The following is a 25,337-nucleotide window of genomic DNA, read 5'->3' as shown; positions in this document are numbered from 1 at the left end:
TATTGCTTGTTTTTATTATTTTTTTTCCATCTTTCTTGAGTTGGGAATTTATCGAAAACAACCTTTCTACCCTTCGAGGGTAGGGGTAAAGTCTGTATACACACTATCCTCTCTATATTCTACGTATAAAATATTACTGTTGTACATATTTTAGTAGTGTAAATATAATCATTTTGGCAAACAAGTAAGTTGTTTGCTGTATTACACCCAAGTCTAAAATGAAATCTACAACACTAGCAGACGTGTAGTGCAGCTTTATTAATAAGGCCATTGATCATGAGTGATTCTCTCAATATCTTCTGTACATATTTTACTGATAATTATGTTTTTTAAAATAAGCTCTAAGGTTCAATTGCCTAAGAAAGAGAGAGTAGAGGACTGAGATTCCGGACTCAAAATGGTATGCTTAAATTCAATTAGTAGCGTATTCGGGAACGTTATCCACAAAAAACCGTGGTGTGGCACGAGATCCATCACACAGACGGCATCCAACGGTAAGCCAAGAGAAACCACGTGTCAAACATCTAGCACCTTCTCGTAGATCACAATTATTAATAAATCATGATATATAGATATTTTCCACCGACTTTGATGGCAGACCTAGGAGAATAAATACGTTATCCAGAATAGCTTTTAATTAACGAATCTCATCCGTACAGTTGCAACTTTTACATTGCAGATTATTCTGAAAGTAAGATAAACCACTAATAAAGTATTGGAACTTGGCTTAGTGGCACGTGTTGGTCAATCCGTTGCGTGCTGAAGCGGTTTTGTACAGTTCGAGCTGCTTTACTATTTAGCAAAGCAAGCTCAGCCGACAGTAGCTTCTGATTTTATTTTACTGATATATGCACAAACAGAACTTTTGTTGAAACAGAGAAGTTTAGTTTTTGGAGGAGAGAATGATGGCAAGTAATATGGATAAGGGTGAAGTTTTGCCTTTGGAGCTTCCTGCACCTTCTTCTTGGAAGAAACTGGTATTTCTTTCTTCCTAAGTTTCTCTAGTGTCGTTTATTTTGCTTTAGAAAATGAAATAATTTACTGAAGGCTTAAACTTTTGAATTGGTAAAATTATGCTAGTAGCTTATTATATTGTTGCAGTAGCCACGAGGTCAATTTCTATTTAGAGCCAGGGCACATTCTAAACGCTTAACACAATGAATTTACAAGGAACCGAGAGTGATAATTTAGTGGAACTTAAGTCAAATCATTGGATGGGATGAGTTGCGTGCTAAATCCCTGTTCTTTTGGTTGATAAGTCAGATGCTGCCTAATATTTCAATTGTTCCTGAACAATGGATTAGTTCTGAAGTAGGTCTAATTCAGGCAGATATGTGTTGTAAGTTGCTACTTACTCTAACATTTTCCTCACATTCAAGAATAATAATTTTATTTATTTTATTACGGTATCCTCTTTTTCCACTGAAAGGAGAGAGGATGATCCTATACCCAACAGATGGGAGGAATTAATTTCCGTACTTCATTGTCTGCATCTATTTTGTGGTAAATTAAGTAGTTATGTTAAGGTAATTGATTAAGGTAATCACCATTATGAGCTTGGTGTTCTGTATCATTTAATTCTTGTTTGAGAGATCAGCGTCCAAAATCTCCATCGATTCTTGAAGAATAGTTGCCCCTAAGCTGCACCGTAGGGATGTGAGGGTTTTGGGGGCAGGGGGTGGGGGTGGGTGGGGCTCCTTTGGGAGAAAGGAGGTACCTTGGACAAGGGAATTAAGCAAGCGTAGTTGGATAACTTACATTATTTCTTTTTATGTTACTTTGTAGGTCATGCCGAAGAGAGGGGGTAAAGTAAAGAAGAATGAGGTTGTATTTGTTGCTCCAACTGGAGAGGAGATCAGGAACCGCAAACAGTTGGTGCAGTACCTGAAAACGCACGATGGAAATCCTGGTGTATCAGAATTTGATTGGAGTACCATTGAGAATCGAAGGAGATCAGCGCGGATCAGTGAGAAGGTTAAGGCAATGCCTCCTACGGCAGTGGTTGAGCCGACAAAGAAAAGACGTCGAACAACATCAGCTACCAAAAAAGATGAGGAAATGGAAGTATCAAATGTAGAGAAGGAAAACTTGGACAAGAAAGAGATGGAATTTTCCAGAGAAGAAGAGGAAAATGTAGTAGAAGCTGATATGGAGGAAGAGGAGAAGGACGAGATAGGGGCTAAGAAAGAAGACACAGAGAACAAAAAAGAAGAGGAAATGCCTGATAGAGATGCTTCAGAGAAGAAAATTGAGGCCAGCAATGACACTGAGGTTGACAATGGAGATAAAATGGCAGGAAATGGCTCAGAGGAAACCATTGCCATTGATGCCGAGCTACATAACAATTCCACGGACAAGGATAATTTTGAGGGAGTGGTAGCAGATGCAGTCTTTGGAAAAGCAAATGCTGCTGAAGCTGAACTAGAAGTCGAGGAGAAACATGGATCTGGAGAAAAGCTAGAGATTCAAATTGATGAAGATAGTAGTGCAGGTGACGTGAACCGAGATATTCCAGATAAGGTCACACCAGAAAGAAGTGTTGCAGGAGACGAAACTGACAATATCCAGGAACCTGGATTAGTTGGGAAAGCTAATGATTCCTACGCGAACTTTGGAGAGTACAGGTCGCTGGAACAAGAGAAAGAAAAGAATAGAACAAGTTTGATGATGGATAATGGCGAGATCAACCAACCAGGGCCAGCACACACCCCGCAACATCAACCAGGTGCACCTATTAGTTGCTAAGTTTAGCATTTAGATTACCTTAGGCTTTCTCCCAGTGCATGTTTCATCTCTCACTGGGATGTGCTCGAATAATTGTAGTAGTATGTTTAGCAGTTTAGGAACTAATCCTTTTGGGATCAGCTTAACAGATCTTTATGTGGACACTTCATCTGTTATCTGTACGTAATCACAACGTGGTCTGTTAATCTCTAGTGGCAGGACTAGCTTCTTGTTCCATATGTGGAATTCATATATTAGTTGATCAAGAAGAATGTTCATCTTTGCTTCTTTCTTTTTTTCCTTTGTTTTTCAACCCGGTGCATTCCAGATCCAACTCCAATTACCTAATATGTTAGGTGCTTGATTTCTGGCAAATTAGGATTTTATACACTAGGCGGCAACTGTGAGCCGAACCTCTTGCGCTTTAGAATGGTGTGTCTTTTAAGAATTATTTGCAGATTATTATTCATTGTACTTTGGGAAACTTTAGAAAAATCTGTCCGTCTTGTTAGAATCGAAAAATCAGGTGTTATGCGGAAGCTAGCAAAACAAACCTTGAACGACGATAAATATATCAAAAGAGACCAATATTTAACGTGGTTTGGTCAATTGACTTACATCCACGGCGGAGATGAACAATCTACTATGTAAAAGAGAGTACAAAATATCGAGAGAATCTCACGAAGAGACAAACACAAGTAACACACTAACATTTGTCCTGTAAAGTTCCCCCCTAAACACGACTCTCAAACCTATATGGCTACATTGTGGATGTTATTGAATGAGAAGGACAGATCTTCAACTTATAGAACTCTGAACATTTTCCTACAAAAAAAAGGGACTAGCCAAATATGGAGGAATTATATTTTCCTTTTAGGAAAAGAAAAATGTAATTATGATAAATATGTTATCCTTTCCTTCATGAGATAGGAAAATTAATTATGGTAAATATGTTGTCATTTCTTTCGAGAGATATGAAAACCAAATATGGTAATAAAATCAGGACAACACCTAACACGTCTCATCTTGAATAGTTCCTCTAGTTTAATTAGGTCGAATTGTTGTCTTGAACTAGAAGTGAAGCGTTTGATTTAAGAAACAAATTAATGAGAAGAAATGGGAAGGAAAGGAAGAGCACGAAAGTTACTCCAAAGAAAAATCGGGTTCGAAAGTATCAGAGATAGAAGTTCAATACAATATTTTTGTTAAGCAGATGAATGCTTTGCTATTTTGTTATATTTCTGCTCATAAGACAAAGAAAAAGGGCATTTGCATCTATATCCGCTTTTTGTGTCACGTTTTAACTTGTGTTCGCTTTGCAAAAAAAATTGCAAACGTACCCGTTTTTTCGCATAACTTCAGCATACGGGGCTGAAGTAGCAAAGACAATTGCGCAAAACTTCAGCATTCTAGTAGCCGGGCCTAAAGTTCAGCTCTAGAGCAGAAGTTTTTGTTTTGTAACTGTCGAACTTCAGCTCTAGAGCTGAAGTTTTTATTTGTAAGCTTCGGCTCTAGAGCTGAAGTTTTTGTTTTTTAACTATCGAACTTCAACTTTGTTTGTAAGCTTCAGCTCTAGAGCTGGTAGCCGGTGGAACTAAATAGCAACTTCACGATCCACAATATACGTAATCTAGAAATGTAAATTCCGAATAACAAGTAGCAACACCTAATAAAATGAACATTAACAGTAGTTCAGTTTATTTACACATATACACAATGCAGCAGGTAGCGGGAGGAATTAAAAAAGCAATTTCACGATATATACAAAAACTAGATATGTAAATTTCGAGTAACAAGTAGCAATTCCTAATAAAATGAACATCAACAGTAGTTCACTTTATCCATACAAATACACAACGTAAAATTTATATATTAGTGTGGAATTTGAGAGTGTGTGCGTGTTACCTGGATAGAACAGAAAGACGGGAACCCCCTTTCACTGAAGTTTTTGTGTTGTAAGCTTCAGCTCTAGAGCTGAAGTTTTTGTTTTTTTTAACTGTCGAAGATTTTGTTCGTAAGCTTCGGCTTAAGTTTTTGTTTTGTAACTGTCGAACTTCAGCTCTAGAGCTAAAGTTTTTGTTTGTAACTGGCGAACTTCAGCTCTAGAATTTAAAGCGGACGATAACATAAAAAGCTTATTTTTCCAGAAAAAACTTCAACTCAAACTTCAGCTCTAGAGCTGAAGTTTTTTCTGGAAAAATAAGCTTTTTATGTTATCGTCCGCTTTAAATGCAGCAACCTCATTTCGTCTAACTCACGCTCAGCTTTGCTCAGCCATTTTTATTGCTAAGCAGCTGATATTCGAAAATACAAAACAATTAGGAAATCCTTATGAGGATTTATCTTTATGATATGTTGGAATCGAAGTCTGGCTTATAGGTTCAGTTAAAACTTTAAAATAAGAGAATGACAACGATTAAGGGTAATGGCGCGTAATGCAGTAAAAGAGAAGCAACACAGAAAAAGCATTCCACTTTGAAATGAAAACAACAAAGACTTAGACTACCAAGAAATAATGATTCCTAAGATGACATATTCAAAAGATTCAGTAGCTCCACCACACTGTACAATCTCAAACAATCACCAAGGAACTTGCATTCACAGGTTATATACATAGCCGTAACAAATTTCTTGCAGAAAAGGGAAAAGGAGAAGTTTGAGAAAGAAGAGGCGGATATAACTTTGAGGAGGAGAAGGAGGAGGAGAAAGAGGGCTGGAGTTATTTAAATAGTGGGTACAAGTTAAAATTTTTTTAAAAAATGGGTATAGGTTAAATGGGGGCGACCAAATAGGGCGCCCCGTGCAATTTTTACAAGAAAAAAAGGAGACAGAAACAGTAAGCCTGGTCAATTAATCCAAGTCATGCGCAAGGCCGGCTGAAGGGCCAAGCAGCTAAGGCATGGCTTTAGGCCCCCAATTCTTTGGGGCTCCATTTTTTTAAAGGGATTTTTTCCTAACTATACCATATATGAAACCTTATTACCAAATATGTGCATACTATGTAAATTACCCACCCAATCCACAATTTTCCTACAATTTCGGTACCATTTGTTTAATACACGATCAATTGGGCAAAATCTTCCATAATTAACGCGCTAAAAATCAGGAAAAAATCTTGCGATTGATTGAGTCTACATTAAATTCAAGTTTTGAACGGAAAGGAGATTTCTCTTCTTCATCTTCATCTTCATCTATTCTTCCATATATTTTCCACCATTGATAGCCATTAAAAAGCTTAAAAGCTTTGAATTCAAATTTGAGTTTTCAAAAATTATTATTTGTTTGGATTGGGTGTTGTTGAAAATAATCGGGAATATGGTTTGGAGTTTATCTCTCAATTTTGAGGGGTTTTGGTGAAGATTAGACTTGGTTTTGACTGAATTTCAGATTGAAACTCGAAGAAGAAGAAAAAGAAGACATATTGCAAAAATTGTAGATAAATTGTAGTTAAATTGTAGATTATTTGTATTCTGATTGTAGATGCTTTATTTTCTGTTTTCATAAATAAAAAACTGCTAAAACTTCTACAAATCTGCTGAAAAACGCAATTATGTCAAAAACCACAATTATGCTACAATTGGATGGGAATTGGGATATAAAAATTTAATGTACCCAGTTTGTAGATATTTTGTAGATAAATTGTAGATTATTTGTATTCTAATTGTAGGTGCTTTGTTTTTTGTTTTCACACATCAAAAACGACTAAAACTTCTACAAATCTTCTGAAAAAATGCAATTATGTCAAAAATCCCAATTATGCTACAATTGAATGGGAATTGGGATATTAAAATTCAATGTACCCAGTTTGTAGATATTTTGTAGATTTGTAGATTTTCAACATAGATTGTAGTTTAATTGTAGTATAAATGTAGTAATTATGTAGATACCCTTACAAATAATACTGCTTTATACATACTTAAAATTGATTTGTAGTATATTTGTAGAATATTTGTAGATGAAGAGAAAAATTTTGTAGTCAACATGTGCGAAGATGTATTTAGTTCAAATTCTGATCAATCCAACTGTAACTACAATTTATCTACAATTTCTGCAATATGTCTTCTTCTTCTTCTTCTTCTGCAATATGTCTTCTTCTTCTTCTTCTTCTTCTTCTTCTTCTTCTTATTCTTCTTCTTCTTCTTCTGCAATATGTCTTCTACACCTCAAAATTGAGATATAAACTCCAAAACATATTCCTAATTATTTACAACAACACCAATCAAAACAAATAATGATTTTTGAAAACCCAAATTTGAATTCAAAGATTCAAAGCTTTTTAATGGCTGTCAATGGTGGAATTGTTGCTCTTTTATCTCTTTGAAGGTTTGTTCTTCTTCATTGAGAAAATTTGAAGCTGAAGGTAAATGTGTGTATGAACTTTGAAGATTTATCTTCAATATTTGGTGAAGACAGTAGCTCTATGTCGTAAAACCATAAGAATATGATTTGAATCCGAAAAGAAATAGGAAAGCGTGGGCCCTACTATTTTGTACGTAACAAAATTGCAATTTCCATCTCTATATTTTGAGAAGAAGGAATGGAGAAGAGGAAGAAAGGGGAGGGGAAAAACTGCGTAGGTCTTAGAAATTAGGGGGATAGAGAAACGTGAGATATATGGACACCTTTAATTAAGGAGTAAAAACTGCCCATTAATTAGACCCTTAATTATGTATGGTATAAGATTGGTAATTTGGTATAGTAAGTGTAACAATCAAACCTTAAACATTGAGGGTAATAAAGTTTCCTATGTGGCATAGGAAGGTAAAAATTCCCTTTTTAAATATGTTTTCTATGATTGATTTTTCTTTCATAAAATAAATAATATAAGGTAAACAAATGAAAGATTACTATTTACTCAAGGATTGCTAATGAATGTTGATTAATTTACGGTATGACATTAATTATTTTTCTCCCTTTTTCATAATAAACTTGTACTTTGTATTTTTTTCCTGCTCCTATTAAGCTATTTATTCTCTAAAAAATAAAGGCAAGGATATTGAATAAATTAAATTGTACATTCATTATCATTATTTCTCAAGTTTTCAAGCGCGATCATAATCAAAACTAATTAGAGCTGTCAAATTTTGCTTTGTATATATTTATTCGTTTCACTTCATAGGTGTAGAGTGTTTTTAAATTATATACATATTATTAATAATTTTGTATCTCAAAAGTAAAAAGAAAAAAAGTACTCCCTCCGTTTCAAAAAGATTACCACTATTTCTTTATTAGTTTGTTACAAAAATATAGACACATTCCTATATTTCCTTGATGAGATCATTTACAGTCAACCAGTTACACAAATAGATATTACTTGTTTAAGATTACAAGTTTCAAAATAATTATGGCTACATAAATATTATGGCCTATTTATTCTTCCTCTCTTTGTTATATTTTATGTCAAGGCAAAATAAGACAACTAAATTGAAATGGAGGGAGTATAATTTTTTTAAATCTTATCTTTCACAAAATTTCGCTTTAGGCCACAACTTTTTTGAGCTGCCCCTAGTCATGCGTAACAGGGTGACAAGTCAGAGGACCCTAAAATTCTGTTATTCAGAAATTACAACTAAGAGTAAGAAGTCTAATTGTCTAAACCCGGAGACTGAAATTCCAGCATTTCAGCAAGTGGCCTAGCTACAGGGAGAAGGTCTCAGAATTCTAGAAGCTGCATTTAGAAAATCAATCAATTAGCAAAAAGAATAAAAAAAACGGAGTATATTTAAAAAATCGACATCGTTTGGAGGAATTTAATTTCTTGGAATTCGCTTAGTCCATTATCGCCATCGTCTGCACTATTGAGAATCAAACAAGATGGTGCTCGTTCTTGTCTACAATACTATTTACCCTTGTTCTGTTGGTAAGTCTCAATATTGAGTAGGAATTTACCTAACAGGTGTAAATCAACTTCGTAAATTGTTTGGGAAACAAATGAAGTTTCACGTACTGTGAAAGGAGATTTCCAAGTCAAGGTGTCCATTGACTTGCTGCATTTGATTATTTTGGGAGTTGAATTAGCTCGCATTCTACTTTTCTTTTTCTTCTGCTTCTTCTTTCAAACATTGAAGAACAAATGATCCACTCAGCATTAAATTCCTGCTTTGATTTCCCACCGCTCTTGCTATAGTTGAAATTCAAGACTTAGCACCATGCAAGTTAAGAGTCTTGAACTATTCAAAATCCTTTCCTTTATATAAACAGCCAAATTATTCTAGGTATCTCATCCTCCTCTAGCAAACTAGCAATTGGCAAATCCCTCAGTTGTGATAGGATCTCTTCCAAAATTCTTTTTTCGTAAGAAGAAAGTTACCAAAAATCAAAGACAATGGACATAATGTTGTGCATGATTGTCTTTGTTGCTTTAGCCGTCACAAGTTTGGTGCAAGACTCAACAGCCCAAACGGTGCATGTGGTTGGGGACAACATAGGTTGGACTATACCGAACAATGGCGCGGCTGCTTACACAAATTGGGCTGCTGGAAAAACCTTCAGGATTGGTGACACTCTAGGTACACTTAAATTTCTCGTTCCAGATTTCCTTTTGAGATATCCTTCAACTTAAACTAAATTCAGTACCTTATTATCATTTTGTATTTTTTTTTTTTTTTTTTTTTTACAGTTTTCAATTTTATGACCGACTCACATGACGTGCTGCAAGTACCAAAAACTTCATTCGATGGGTGCAATTCACAAAATGCCATAGGCAATCCCATAATGGGAGGACCAGCGAATGTGACTCTTGACTCTGCTGGAGATCACTATTACATTTGCACTTTTGGCCGGCATTGCCAAAATGGCCAAAAGTTGGCTATTACAGTTTCCAGCACTGGTACTCCAGGGGCTAACCCGCCTACACGGAGCAGTCCTATCACTCCAGTCGTGCCTTCACCATCCTCTCCCAACCAACCGGAAGCGTGTGCACCTACACCAGCTGCTGCTGGACCGTCAAGTTCTACTCCTGGTGGTAGTGCTCCTCCTTCTCCTTCGTCCTCATCAATCGTATTGGCCAGTTTTCTGCTCAGTCTATCCTCGATTGCCTTGGCTACTTTTCTTTAAATTGAACAAATCGAGGGGTTTGTTGAATTTCTCATTTATTATAGTGAAGTATATACTACGATAAAAATAACCATGTGATGGATCTATTTTTATTTTTTGGTTTACCGGCTTGTATGGGATTCAGTTTTGTTACGGTCACTGATTGTATTTGTAATATTTTGTGAGTTTCACTACAACTATATGGAAGTCTTTTTGCAATCATCTGTGCAGATAACTTTCGTTGGCATGTCATGAACTATTTATATGTCCCTGTAGACTGTTGTATGGGAAAAAAAATCTAAAGCAAAAAATAATAATGATGTACATCAATTCAGCAATAAATCCTACCAAGCATGTAAATTAAGCTGGTAATGTTGCCATATACCGGTAATAAAGAATAAGACTGACGCTCCCGATTTTAATTTCTCACGCTTTAAAGCATGCTGGTCCGCAGTAAATTCGTGGTTAAATTTCAGTGGTCGTCCGTAATCTGCTAGTAGGGTTTACAAACGAAACTAACAAACCGCACCAACCCGATAATCTAAGTCAAACCGAGAAAAAACCCGACTATGGTTTGGTGTTGCAAGAAAAAATCCGACCATAATTAGTTTGGTTTGGTTTTAACTAAAGAAAGTCAAACCGAAACAAAATCAACCCGACATTACATATATAGAAATTTTAGATATATTTAATATATAAATATACTTATTGTGATGAATTTATAAATATTTCTTAAACTTTTTCATAATTTTATCTTTTAAGATATTATTTCAAGGTTGGATTTAAAACTTTTGAATGTTCCAAAGTCATTAATATTAGTAACTTAAATAATGCTAACAAAAGCCCAATCCAAAATCAAATCAATACTAATGCTAACAAAAGATATCCAATTCAATACTACAAACGACGATGTATTGAATATCTATTTTTTGTTTTGCAATAATTTAGATAAGAATGCATAATCTATTTTTATTTTTTCTTTAGCGTTTAGTCATGTACACTACAAGATAATATATTTATAGCTACGAAATCTCAGCTGCGAATTTAAAAATCATGGTTAATACCTAACAATAGCCACAAAAATTATAATTTTCTAGCTATTTATAAATTCGTAAAATTTGCTAGCCACAAAAATTAAATTGGTAAAGCTAATTCCTTATTTTTGCTATAATTTCTAAAAATCGTAGCAATAATTGCTTAAATAGCTACAAATTTATTGCCACAATAAACTGCGAAGCTAATTCATAAGTTTTAGCCACACATTAAAAGTTATTATAGCAATAGTAACCTTTTAGCCACAATAAATTATTTAAAATAAAATATTGTAGCTAAAGAAATACATTTGCTTCAAGTTATAAAAACTATGGCAATAGGTAAATGATATAGCTACCGATTTATTGTTATGACATAATATTGTAGCTAATTATTAGTTTTTGCTACGAACGGAAAGTTACTGTAACAAAAGTAACATTTTAACCATAATAAAATATTTAAAATAAAAAATTATAGCTAGATAAATATTTTTTGCTTCAAGTTCTAAAATATCATGGCAATAGTTGTCATTACAGAATAATCTGGCCACAAATTTATTGGTCCGATAAAATTTCGTATCTAATCATTAATTTTTGCCACAAGTTGAAACTCAATATAGTAATAATAACCTTTTAGGCCAATGAAATTATTCAAAACAAAATCTAGTAGCTAAATAAATATTTATGCTTCAAATTATAAAGAAAATAAAAATAATTTGATTAAAAACAAAAATGGATGCCATGACAAATGATGAATGTTTTTGGTCGATTATGAAAATCATGACAAGAGTCGTCTAATACTATTATGTAATGAAAAATAGTAATTGTATATGATTAAGGAAGAGAATAGTAATTGTATATGATAATAATTATTTAAAATGCACAGTCAATCTTCATTCTCAAACAATATTTACCTACTTATAGCAGCAAAACTTATCAATTGACTTTTTAGACTTATCAAACTCATATTTTATTTTATTGTAGTTGTTGTTAATTATATGATTTTGTATTTAAAATTTAAATAGTTATTAATAGTTGTAGGTATTTAAGAAGTCATTTTTAAATAATTGTTCATGTATTGAAGAGCTTTGTTGTGGGGAGGCTTGGTACATTTAGTTTTAATAATGACCAAAGGCTTCAATTATATAAAAGAAACATATTTAACACTATAAGAAAATAATAATAACCATCTTAATGAAATGACATTTTGTAGCTACGTAATCACAGATTTATGATGAATTTATGGTTGCATCATTAATTAAGAAAACTATATTAAATAATAAGATTTGCAATGGAAAAAAATTATTGCTAATTCTAGCCCTAATATATCATTAAAAAAATTTAAAGATAGGATCTCTATGAATAACATTATTATTTATATTAATTTTATATAATTCTCTTATATCTAGTTACACTAAGATATCCAAATCCCTACAAAAATTAATTATATTGTTATTCTTGTTAAACCAGTATTAGTAGTAAGTTCCAATTTTATTACAAACATGGAACTATATTTAATTAATGTGTGAATAACTAATTATTGAGAATTAAACAGCAATAATATTATACCAATTACATTGTATAACAAATTATATATGTATATATTTATTATAGAAGATAAAATATGTTATAATGATATGTTATTTACCATCTTAATAATGATCTAAAATCAAATTACCGAATCTGAAAATTAAAAATTTAATATCGTTCTTATAGGAGGTATTGTCTCTCTTGTTAGTATTATTTGTATTTAAGAATAGTTACATATTTACACTATTTTTATGCCTAGTAGTGTTAGAACCCGCATGATGTGTGGATAATTTTATATTATACTGCTCAAAATTCTTCAGTTACCTAAATTTATCAATAAATTTTTTGAGTGTTTTTTATTTATCTTTTTTAAAAAAAAAATTAATTCGAAGTAAAAATATCCTACATTATTTTTATCCCTTTTATTCGTACAATTTTTTCTACTGTAATTGATTTTCTCATTTAAAGTTTACTTGAAATTTAAATAATATAATATTTGTTAATTAAATTATAATTTTAAATTCATCAAAAGTGTAAGAAGATAAGCCTTTTATTATTTTTATAAGAATCTACCAATGTTTATATATATAACATTTCCTTGTCTAATGTATAAATATCTTAATATTGTCCTTATAATTTTGCATTTTCTCAATAGGAAATTATGAGTTCTATTTATTTACTAAGATTTTTCTATATGAGAAATTTTATTAATATATACATTTTTTACACTATCGCTTGGAATTTTTCTTTTTATCCTTTATGACTCTTTTTTATTATGATTTTAGTTACGTGTATGTAACGATTCGACTGGTCGTTTTGAGCTTTTGCACCTTGCTCGTCAGTTCCCGGGCATGTCTTGCCCCATGTGATGTATTATGACTTATGTAAATCGTTGGTTTTGGTTTTCAGGGTAATCAGAACGAATTTGGAAGAACAGTTCTCAGTTTGAAGCTTGAAATTTGAAAAGTTTGTCCAAGATTTGACTTGTTGGTATATGATCTCGGATTGGAATTTTTATGATTTGATTAGCTCCGTTAGGTGATTTGGGACTTAAGAGCGTGATCGGAATGCATTTTGAATGTCAGTGGAAGGTTTAGGCTTGAATTGGCGAAAATGAGATTTTGGCGTTTTCCGGTTGATAGGTGAGATTTTGATATAGAGGTCGGAATGGAATTCCGGAAGTTTCAGTAGCTTCGTTATGTCATTTGTGACGTGTGCGCAAAATTTCAGGTCATTCAGACGTGGTTTGGTTGGGTTTTTTTTTATTTATCAAAAGCGTAATTTGGAAGTTCTTGAAATTCATAAGCTTGAATCCGATGCAAATTTGATGTTTTAAGGTTGTTTTGAGCGTTCTGAAGGTTGTTTTAATTGTGTAATCAATCATTTAGTATTGTTAAATTGTTACAGACAAATTGATGTGCATGATTGTTTTTGGTGCTTTAGCCGTCGCAAGTTTGGTGCAAGACGCAACAGCACAAGCGGTGCATGTGTCGGGGACAACATAGGTTGGACCATACCAAACAATAGTGTGGCAGCTTACATAAATTGGGCAGCTGGGAAAACCTTCAGGATTGGTGACACTCTAGGTATACTTAAATTTCTCGTTCCAGATTTCCTTTTGAGATATCCTTCAACTTAAACTTAATTCAGTACCTTATCAATGTATTTTTCTTCTTTTTTACAGTTTTCAATTTTATGACCGACTCACATGACGTACTGCGAGTACAAAAAACTTCGTTCGATGGATGTAATTCGCAGAATGCCATAGGCAATCCTATAATGGCAGGACCAGCGAATGTGACTCTTGACTTTGCTGGAGACCACTACTACATTTGCACTTTTGGCAGGCATTGCCAAAATGGCCAGAAATTAGCTATTACAGTTCCTAGCACCGGTACTCCTGGAGCCAACCCACCTACCCCGAGCAATCCGATCACTCCAGTTGTTCCTTCGCCATCCTATTCCACTCAACCGGAAGCATGTGCACCTACACCAGTTGTTGCTGGACCGTCAAGTTCTACTCCTGGTGGTAGTGCTCCTCCATCTCCTTCATCCTCATGTTAGGGATATATTAAATATGCCCTAAATCTGCTCCTCCATCTCCTTCATCCTCATGTTAGGGATATATTAAATATGCCCTAGATCCAATCTCATATTTGATGATTTGAACATATTTTTGTGAATGTTATTTGATATAAAAATATATGGCATTTGATATTCTTTTATATATCATAGTTATTATTAATTATTTGATTAATTTGATAAGGTCCTTGATTATATTTTGAGATTTGTCATCGTGATAGAGATCATGATAATGAGAGCAAAGTCTCTTATAATTTAATCTAAATTTGTTCTTGATCGTAGGATTATTAATTTGGACATTAGTAATCCGGTTAGATCAATATTTATGTGATCGTCTTTATTGGATAAAGATTAGTTGATCTCATTAACTAAATCACATAGATAGATGATGCATATAGAGATATGATCACTGAACCGACTCATTGGATAATTCCTAATGGTTAGAATTACCATAACTGTCAGTAGGATATTCTCTTGAAGAATGTGATGTAAAAGTTTCCTTTGACCTGAGATCGTCATAGTAATTGACAAGTTATTTATTGTGCTTTGATACTAGACATCTATGGCCCTAGGGCGATAGTTCAAAGGATATTGGGTAATATTAAATACTTGTAGAATTCGTGATTGATCAAGATGGAATCTGTCAACTCTTGGTAATGAGTTTAAGCTCCATGTTGTCATGAATTATAAATGACCAAACTAAGACCTTGGCCAGGGCAATTGAATGAAAGAAGAAATGAGTTTCTTAGGTCATTCAATGGTCGATTATATCTGACATGAACACATAGTTGGTCGCCTATTAGGATTTGACAGTTGAACCATATCCTAGGGTGATCCAGAGCTATAAGGACAGGAGGAATTACTACATTATTCTTCTACTGGTTCGTGAGAGTAAATTGTATACTTCATTCTATACGGTCGTTAAGGAGTGTTGCTAGACGCCACCCTTGATTAGTATATTGATGTGGTCAATTTACTACCGGCTTAGTATTGAACCTATGAGGTCGCACACTAACGAGTGTTCTGATCTTTGCTAAAGGATTAATTAACTTATTATTTGATAATTAAATTAAGGAATTTAATTAGTCAAATAAATTTAGTTATTAGTCCAAATGAAATATTATTATATTCTTTGCTAGCACAAAGGGTATGATTAATATTGTGAATAAATTAAAGTTTTCTATTTGGAATAGAAAATTAAATTATATCTCTTCGTTAAAAAATATATATATATATATGATATATATAATTAACACTTATTTTATATAAGAGATGTTATATAAAATATTAATTAAAGACTTGTTAGTAATTCCAATTTGGAATTGGAATAGTTCACGTGCATATTTAATCCCAATTGGAATGGGATTAGTATTTTACTAATATGAAAGTAATAGATTCCAACTTTGAGTTGGAATAATATTCACGTGACCGTCTTTGGCAAAACCCATCTGGATGGATTCGAATTTTTTATGAAAAAATTGCACAAAGTTTATTTTTGAAATAAATTCTTACCCTAAGTAAATCACTATCTCAACCAAATAGGAAAAGGGTTTATAGGTGATGCTATATAAAGGGTGATGGAACAAAAATTTGCACAATTTTTTTTTCTTGAGAAGAAAACCCACTTTGTGAAAGTGAGAGTGCAATACAAAGCCAAGAGAGAAAATACAATTGCAAGAAAAGTGTTTCTTGTTCTTCTAACATTGAGTTGAGATTTTTGTGAAAAATTTCAACACAATATTTCGTTCAATTTGTTCGCGGGTTTCATTGATCAAAGAGTTGATAGCAAGGATCAGTCTCGGTGTGGATACGCATAGAGTCTTCGCACTATCGAAGAAATTTTGAAACGAGACTATCTTCACCGGGTACGTCTTAGATGTGATCTATTGACATGTAAATAAATTTTAAACATAAAAAGATCTGCCTAGGATTGTTATTGTCTTCCGCTGCGTGTTACGAACACCTATACGCAATCCTTCAGTGGTATCAGAGCAGTGGTTTATTGTGTCTAAAATTTATTTACGAAATATTTTTATATTATATTTGAAGAGTTCAAACCATAATACATGTGTCTTGTACAATAGTTAAATCGTTTGAACTATTGAGATAGTTCATAACTTGAATTTAAAATTTTGTATTAGATACAATGGGAATCTATAATAGGTTACATGATTCTATTGTTATTTTCAATTGTTATTAGTTCATGAGATGTTAATTAATAATAATATTCTAGCATGAATTCTTTTTATGTGATATATAAGATAAACATGTTAGAGGATGTTGAATTTTGTTTTAAGTCACGTGCTTGTTCATTATATAATTTTGAATTATTTATTACATGTGATGTAAATCAATTTAGGACTAAGCATGTAGACAACTTGAACTAAATTCACATGCTATAAATATTTGATCTTCATGTTATTAAAAATTGTTTTAGTAACAATTCCCTCTTACTAAAATTTGAGTTCTTAAATAATAAAATATAAGATATTTTATTATAGAGCTATCCATCAAGGTAATTAATTTTACTTCTTTCTTGTTTATAAGGAGCGGCCTGATTACCAGGAGACTTATAGTTTGAGAATATGTTAAAATTATTTATTGCATTAGATGTATGGATTGAAAGAATTATTCAATTTTACACTAGACGCCTGGACTACCCAGGGGAGTATAAAATTTAATAAGTTCTTTGCTATCATGATGGTTGAACTCAACTATGCCAATAGGATCGACCTGACTACCAGGGGACTATTTGGCATATAGCTATTTAAGAAAATTGTATGGGGATACAATTGGTAAGAGTACCTACCTTTAAAATATATGTGAGAAACGGCTTGACTTCCAAGGGGCTCATACATATTGTTAAAGGATTCTGTTACTACACTAACAGAAATAAAGATTTCGTAAACTATAATGAGGGTAAATAGTTTAAAATAATTAGTGAAAATATCATTTAGATAAAAGTCCATGTCTTTATGATATATGCAAATATGTTCTTATATTATTGCCTTTTCTTTTCTATATTTTAGATTTCTCAGTATGTCTGTTATATCACTGTGTGAAATACTTGAGACCAACAAATTGGTAGGACCAAACTTTGATGACTGGTATAGAAATTTGAGAATTGTTCTCATGCATGAAAAGCTTATTGATGTGATCGATAAGCCTGCGAAGATAATCCCACCAGAGAATGATGTTCAAGGCACCAAGGTTTATCAGAAATACTTGGAAGAATGCCTTGCTATTAAACACATCATTCTCGCTTCTATGAGTTCTGAACTCCAGAGGAAACATCAGAATATGGATCCAACTGCAATCATTGAATATCTTAAGAAGATGATTGATACATAGTTGGACATTGAAAACTCTCCAGTTGGACCCCTTGTCAATCATATGACTGTTCTTACTGAAGAACATGAGAAGTTGGGGTACAAGCTTGGTGAAGAGCTTTATGAAGATTTGATCTTGCAGCCAGTATATGATGCTGAATGTTTTCACTGTAAGAAGAAATGGCATTGGAAGAGAAACTGCAAGGAGTATCTTGCAACACTAAAGGACAAGAAACAAGGTGAGACATTAATGAAAAATATTTTCAAGGTTTCTTTAGCTACTACTAATTCTTCACTGTGGGTATTAGATACTGGCAGTGGTTATAACATCTGTAATATGTTGCAAGGGTTCAAGGTAAGTAGGAGGCTAAAGAAAGGAGAAGTTAATCTACAAGTTGGAAATGGTGCAAAAGTTGCGGCCGTAACTGTAGGATCAATTTCTTTAATAATATCTACGGGCAAAGTACTTATGTTGGATGATTGTTATTATGTTCCTAAATTTGTTTCGAACATAATTTCAGCTTCTATGTTAGACAAACGTGATTTTCGCATAAATATAGGCAATGGTATTTGCTCTATTTATTATAATGATAATTTATATGTGAATGGCTATCTCCAACATGACGTTTATGTCTTACCTAATGTGAATGCTAATTCGATTATGCATGTTTCAAGTCTTAAGAGGAAAACAGATGATCATGTAAATCAAACATACCTTTGGCATTGTAGGCTTGGTTATATTGGAGAGAAAATAATTAACAAGTTGTACAAGGAAGGGTACCCTGACAAGTATGATTTTGAATCATATCCAACTTGTGAATCTTGTCTCAAAGGAAAAATGACCAAATCTCCATTTACTGGAAGTGGAAGAAAGAGCTTCTGAATTATTGGGACTAATTCATACAGATGTTTGTGGGCCCATGAAAATGCAAGCTAGAGGTGGATATTCTTACTTCATCACCTTCACTGATGATATGTCAAGATATGAATTTGTGTATCTTATGAAACACAAGTCTGAATCTTTTGAAATGTTCAAAAGGTTCCGTAGTGAAGTTGAGAAGCAGACTGGTAAAAGTATCAAAGTACTAAGGTCTGATAGAGGTGGAGAATATCTTAGTGAAGATTTTACCAGATATCTCAAAGAGAATGGGATTCTCTCACAGTGGACACCTCCAGGAATACCACAACACAATGGTGTGTCTGAAAGGAGAAATCGAACCTTATTAGATATGGTGAGATCTATGATGGGGTTCACTGATCTTCCAATATTTTTATGGGGATATGCTTTGGAAGCAGGAACATACTTACTTAACAAAGTTCTCACTAAGTCAGTCTCTACAACACCATATGAGATATGGAAAGGATGTAAGCCTAACCTTAAACATATTAAAGTTTGGGGTTGTCCAACTTATGTTAAGAGACTACAGTCTGATAAACTTGACTCAAGATCTGATAAGTGTAGGTTCATTGGGTATCGCAAGGAAACAATGGGATATTATTTCTATCACTCTTCTGACCATAAAGTGTTTGTGGCCAGGGGAGCAACCTTTCTGGAAAAGGAATTTCTTTTAGAAGGAAATTATAATGGAGAAATAGAACTTGATGAAGTTTAAGAAACTAATGAATCAACACAATGTAAAGATCATGAAACCCAAGTTGAAGAACCTTTATTGGATGTTTTGAAGTTGCCAAGGAAGTTGTCATCTTCAATGGTTGAAGTCCAAGAACTAAATGAAGTTCAAGAACAGGTTAATGAACCAGTTCCAAACCAAATTGAACAACAACCAAATCCAGCACAAGGTGAACATGTTGTACAAGTACCTCTTAGAAGGTCCACACGAGAACGTAATGTACCAACTAGATTAAATTTAATGGTACAAGATGATGTATCAAATGAGGTTGATCATAATGATGATGACCCTAAGACCTATGAAGAGGCTATACAAAGTTCTGATTATGAGAAGTGGCAAAAGGCCATGGAATCCGAAATGGAATCTATGAAGGAAAATAAAGTATGGACTTTAGTTGAACCTTCAAAGGATATAAAACCTATAGGTTATAAATGGGTTTTTAAGAAAAAGATTGGAGCAGACGGAAAGGTGGAGACCTACAAAGCCCTTCTTGTTGCCAAGGAATATCGCCAGAAAGAAGGAGTCGACTATGACGAGACTTTCTCTTCCGTAGCAATGCTCAAATCTATTCGGATTTTGTTTGCTATAGCAGCATACTATGATTATGAAATATGACAAATAGATGTGAAAACAGCTTTCCTTAATGGTGAGCTAGAAGAGGATGTGTACATGACACAACCTGAAGGTTTCACATCTTCGTCTGATCATAATAAAATTTGTAAGCTACAAAGATCCATTTATGGACTAAAGCAAGCTTCTCGAAGTTGGAATATTCGCTTTAACAAGACAATTGAAAAGTTCAATTTTGTTAGATGCGAAGAAGAACCTTGTGTGTACAAAAAGGTTAGTGGGAGCACAATTATATTCTTAGTATTGTATGTTGATGATATATTGCTCATAGGGAATGACATACCAGCATTGCAAAGTACCAAGATTTGGCTATCTGAACAGTTTTCCATGAAAGACTTGGGAGAAACAGCTTATATATTAGGAATAAAGATCCATAGAGATAGATCTAGGAAGCTATTTGGACTTTCCCAGTCTTTGTACATTGATACCATCTTAAAGAGGTATAAAATGGATAATTCCAAAAGAGGCTATTTGCCGATAGGCACTGGAATTTCTCTCAGTAGGGAGGATTGTCCTAAAACACCTGAAGAGAGAGAACGCATGAGTAGGATCCCATACGCTAGTGCAGTGGGAGGTATCATGTATACCATGACATGTACACGTCCTGATGTGGCTTATGCACTTGGAGTGACTAGCCGATATCAGGAAAATCCTGGTGAGGAACATTGGAAGGTGGTGAAGACCATTCTTAAGTACTTAAGAAGGACTAAAGACTAATTCCTCATCTATGGGGATTCTGAGTTGAAACTTGAAGGTTATACTGATGCAAGTTTCTCTTCAGATAGAGATGATAGCAAATCTATTTCTAGTTATGTATTCACCTTAAATGGTGGTGCAGTGAGTTGAAAAAGTTCTAAACAAGCTACAGTAGCTGATTCAGTGACTGAAGCAGAATATATAGCAGCTAGTGAAGCTGCTAAGAAAGCTGTATGGATGAAAAAGTTCTTAACTGAACTTGGTGTGGTTCCTTCAATAGAAGGTACAATTTCATTGTTGTGTGACAACACTGGAGCCATTGCTCAAGCAAAAGAACCAAAATCACACCAAAAATCCAAACACGTTCTGCCAAGGGATCACTTGATAAGAGAATCATTGAATGTGGAGACGTTTAGATTCAAAAGGTTGATGGAAAGGAAAATGTTGCACACCCATTCACTAAAGATCTTGACGCAAAGGAGTTTGACAAGCACAAGTGGAAATTGGGAATGAAGTACAAGAGTGATTGGCTCTAGTGCAAGTGAAAGATTGTTAAGGATATATTAGATATGCCCTAGATCCAATCTCATATTTGATGATTTGAACATATTTTTGTGAATGTTATTTGATATAAAAATATATGGCATTTGATATTCTTTTATATATCATAGTTATTATTAATTATTTGATTAATTTGATAAGGTCCTTGATTAAATTTTGAGATTTGTCATCGTGATAGAGATCATGATAATGAGAGCAAAGTCTCTTACAATTTAAACTAAATTTGTTCTTGATCGTAGGATTATTAATTTGGACATTATTAATCCAAATAGATCAATATTTATGTGATCGTCTTTATTGGATAAAGATTAGTTGATCTCATTAACTAAATCACATAGATAGATGATGCATATAGAGATATGATCATTGAACGGACTCATTGGATAATTCCTAATGGTTAGAATTACCAACTGTCAATAGGATATTCTCTTGAAGAATGTGATGTAAAAGTTTCCTTTGAGCTGAGATTGTCATAGTAATTGACAAGTTATTTATTGTGCTTTGATACTAGACACCTATGGCCCCAGGGCGATAGTTGAAAGGATATTGGGTACGATTAAATACTTGTAGAATTCGTGATTGATCAAGATGGAATCTGTCAACTCTTGGTAATGAGTTTAAGCTCCATGTTGTCATGAATTATAAATGACCAAACTAAGACCTTGGTCAGGGCAATTGAATGAAAGAAGAAATGAGTTTCTTAGTTCATTCAATGGTCGATTATATCTGACATGAACACATAGTTGGTCGCCTATTAGGATTTGACATTTGAACCATATCCTAGGGTGATCCAGAGCTATAAGGACAGGAGGAATTACTACATTATTCTTCTAGTGGTTCTTGAGAGTAAATTGTATACTTCATGCTATCCGGTCGTTAAGGAGTGTTGCTAGACACCACCCTTGATTAGTATATTGATGTGGTCAATTTACTACCGACTTAGTATTAAACCTATGGGGTCGCACACTAACGAGTGTTCTGATCTTTGCTAAAGGATTAATTAACTTATTATTTGATAATTAAATTAAGGAATTTAATTAGTCAAATAAATTTAGTTATTAGTCCAAATGAAATATTATTATATTCTTTGCTAGCACAAAGGGTATGATTAATATTGTGAATAAATTAAAGTTTTCTATTTGGAATAGAAAATTAAATTATATCTCTTGGTTAATATATATATATATATATATATATATATATATATATATATATATATATATATATATATATATATATTAACCATATGATATATATAATTAACACTTATTTTATATAAGAGATGTTATATAAAATATTAATAAAAGACTTGTTAGTAATTCCAATTTGGAATTGGAATAGTTCACGTGCATATTTAATCCCAATTGGAATGGGATTAGTATTTTACTAATATGAAAGTAATAGATTCCAACTTTGAGTTGGAATAATATTCACGTGACCGTCTTTGGCAAAACCCATTTAGATGGATTCGAATTTTTTATGAAAAAATTGTACAAAGTTTATTTTTGGAATAAATATTTACCCTAAGTAAATCACTATCTCAACTAAATAGGAAAAGGGTTTATAGGTGATGCTATATAAAGGGTGATGGAACAAAAATTTGCACAATTTTTTTTTTCTTGAGAAGAAAACCCACTTTGTGAAAGTGAAAGTGCAATACAAAGCCAAGAGAGAAAATACAATTGCAAGAAAAATGTTTCTTGTTCTTCTAACATTGAGTTGAGATTTTTGTGAAAAATTTCAACACAATATTTCGTTCAATTTGTTCGCGGGTTTCATTGATCAAAAAGTTGATAGCAAAGATCAGTCTCGGTGTGGATACGCATAGAGTCTTCGCACTATCGAAGAAATTTTGAAACGAGACTCTCTTCACCAGGTACGTCTTAGATGTGATTTATTGACATGTAAATAAATTTTAAACATAAAAAGATCTGCCTAGGATTGTTATTGTCTTCCACTGCGTGTTACGAACACCTATACGCAATCCTTCACCTCAATGATCGTATTGACCAGTGTTCTGCTCAGTCTATCCTCGATTGCCTTATCTACTTTTCTTTGAATTGGACAAATTGAGGAGTTTGTTGAATTTCCCATTTATTATGGTGAAGCTTATATTACGATAAAAATAACCATGTGATGGATCTATTTTTAATTTTTTTGTTTACCGGCTTGTATTGGATATATTCATGAGTTTTGTTACAGTCGCTGATTGTATTTGTAATATTTTGTGAGTTTCACTACAACTATATGGCAGTCTTTTTGCAATCATTTGTGCACATAAATTTCGTTGGCATGTCTTGTATTTATAAGTCCCTATAGACTGTAGTATTGAAAACATAATCTAAAGCAAGAAATAACAATTGTGCACATCAAGTCAGCAATAATTCCTACCAAACATATAAATTAAGTTGGCAATTTTGCCATATTCCGGTGATAAAGAATTAATAAGACTCACGCTCCCGATTTGAAATTTTCAAGTTTTAAAGTATGGTGGTCTCCTTTAGATGGTAAATTCGTGGTAAAGTTTCAGCGGTCGTCCTTAATCAGTTTGTTGTTTCACAAGTATTTATTAATGTAGCCTTCATCGGATATCAGGAATTGAAGACTTTTACCTAGATAGTTCCTGCTTTAATTTATTATTACAATTTAGTTTACTCGTTTTAAAAACAGTGCTAGTTTCTTCTAATATAATATTAAGTGATGTATAAACTAAATAATTAACGAAGTATATTTGCTGCATTTCAGCAAGTGGCTCGCTATTAGGAGAAGGTCTCACAATTCTAGAAGCTATACTTAATTAGGAAACCGATTTAGTGAACATCCTTTTGGAGAACTTAATTAATTGCTTAGAACTATCATACTCCTTCCATTCATTTTTAGTTGTCCATTTGAATTTTTCACGTCGCTAAAGAAACAATATATAAAATATGTATTTTACATTTTACCAATAATAATGATAGTATTTCCAAAAGTCTTGAGAAATAATTTAGGGAATAAATACTTAATGCTAAGGGTAAAATAAAAAAGATTATCTATCTCTTGATTTAGTATGGTGGACAAGTAAAATCAAGAATATATTTTTATTATAGTGGACAAGTAAAAGTGAAGAGAGAAAATAGTAAATTACTCTTATTTATATCACTATCTATTGTATTGTATTTATAACCAAACAAATCACTGCTCTTTCTTTTCTAAAAGACTAATCCAATCCGTGTTTAAGTCTCAATGTAGTGGCCATTTTTGGTTAGAATGGAAGTATTGGTACAATTTATAGTAGTACCAGTAAATTTACCCGCGTTTTGCGCGTGATTTAAGAAACATCAATAAAGTTAAGAAAATTATCAAGCTAATAACAAATGTAGATATTATGATGAGAAAGAAAATCGCCAATAGATAAAATACATTTGGTTTAATTCATAAATTTAATTTGTTTATTTGTAGCAAATAATCTATGTGATATATAGTTAATTGTATATTACCAATAAAGATTACTTAAGTTTTATCTAATTAAGAATGTCCAAGACTAATAAAACTAAAAACTAAAATAAAAATAAAAGCTGCATAGATTCTTACTACTAATTACACAAATAAAATAAAATAAATTATTGTTATTTGTGTATTTAGAAGATGAAAATTTCTATAAGAAAAAATACATACTTTTTGACAAAAGATCATTAGGAAGACCTCCTCCTCTCATGCAACATAAATGTTAAAACTTTTATTCTGCTAATTTATTGCATTATTCTGGTAGTTAAAGTATCTAGTAGTTAAAATATTTTTTTATGGGATACATTTAATTGAGTAACTACAAAATTAAATTAGAGATAATGACACATTTTAAAGAATAAAATTCACTAAGTATTGAGATCAAATGGGATTTGATGAATAGTAAAAATAAATGGATAATGAGGACAAAGTATACATAAAATAAGAAAAAGGTTTAAAATTCTGAGAAAAAAGATAAATTGTCATACTGGTTAAAGAGACATACCACATAATTTTTTCATTCCCGGAAACATTCTAGATTAAATATGAAATAATTCATTTAATCAATATATGTGAACTTAAATAAAAGATACATAAATTAA

General features: G+C 32.7%; 2 protein-coding genes and 1 pseudogene across 2 annotated transcripts; all 3 read left to right on the top strand.

Moving 5' to 3' along the window:
* The first annotated feature begins 140 nt into the window (after nt 1-140).
* LOC107825921 (uncharacterized) lies at nt 141-3,012 on the top strand. The gene is made up of 2 exons (XM_016652841.2): nt 141-977; nt 1,786-3,012. Exons 1-2 carry the CDS (start codon nt 903-905, stop codon nt 2,743-2,745), a joined length of 1,035 nt encoding a protein of 344 aa, XP_016508327.1. The 5' UTR covers nt 141-902; the 3' UTR covers nt 2,746-3,012.
* A 5,833-nt stretch (nt 3,013-8,845) lies between these two features.
* On the top strand, nt 8,846-9,972 carry LOC107825924 (cucumber peeling cupredoxin-like). Its single transcript, XM_016652846.2, has 2 exons — nt 8,846-9,233; nt 9,344-9,972. The coding sequence occupies exons 1-2, from the start codon at nt 9,050-9,052 to the stop codon at nt 9,778-9,780; spliced, it is 621 nt and encodes a 206-aa protein (XP_016508332.1). The 5' UTR covers nt 8,846-9,049; the 3' UTR covers nt 9,781-9,972.
* A 1,150-nt stretch (nt 9,973-11,122) lies between these two features.
* On the top strand, nt 11,123-23,308 carry LOC107825920 (umecyanin-like; annotated as a pseudogene).
* Nucleotides 23,309-25,337: the final 2,029 nt, after the last annotated feature.

This window comes from Nicotiana tabacum, chromosome 6 (genome assembly GCF_000715075.1).
Source record: "Nicotiana tabacum cultivar K326 chromosome 6, ASM71507v2, whole genome shotgun sequence".
NCBI classification, from domain to species: Eukaryota; Viridiplantae; Streptophyta; class Magnoliopsida; order Solanales; family Solanaceae; genus Nicotiana; species Nicotiana tabacum.
This window is presented reverse-complemented; position numbering and strand designations above follow the sequence as displayed.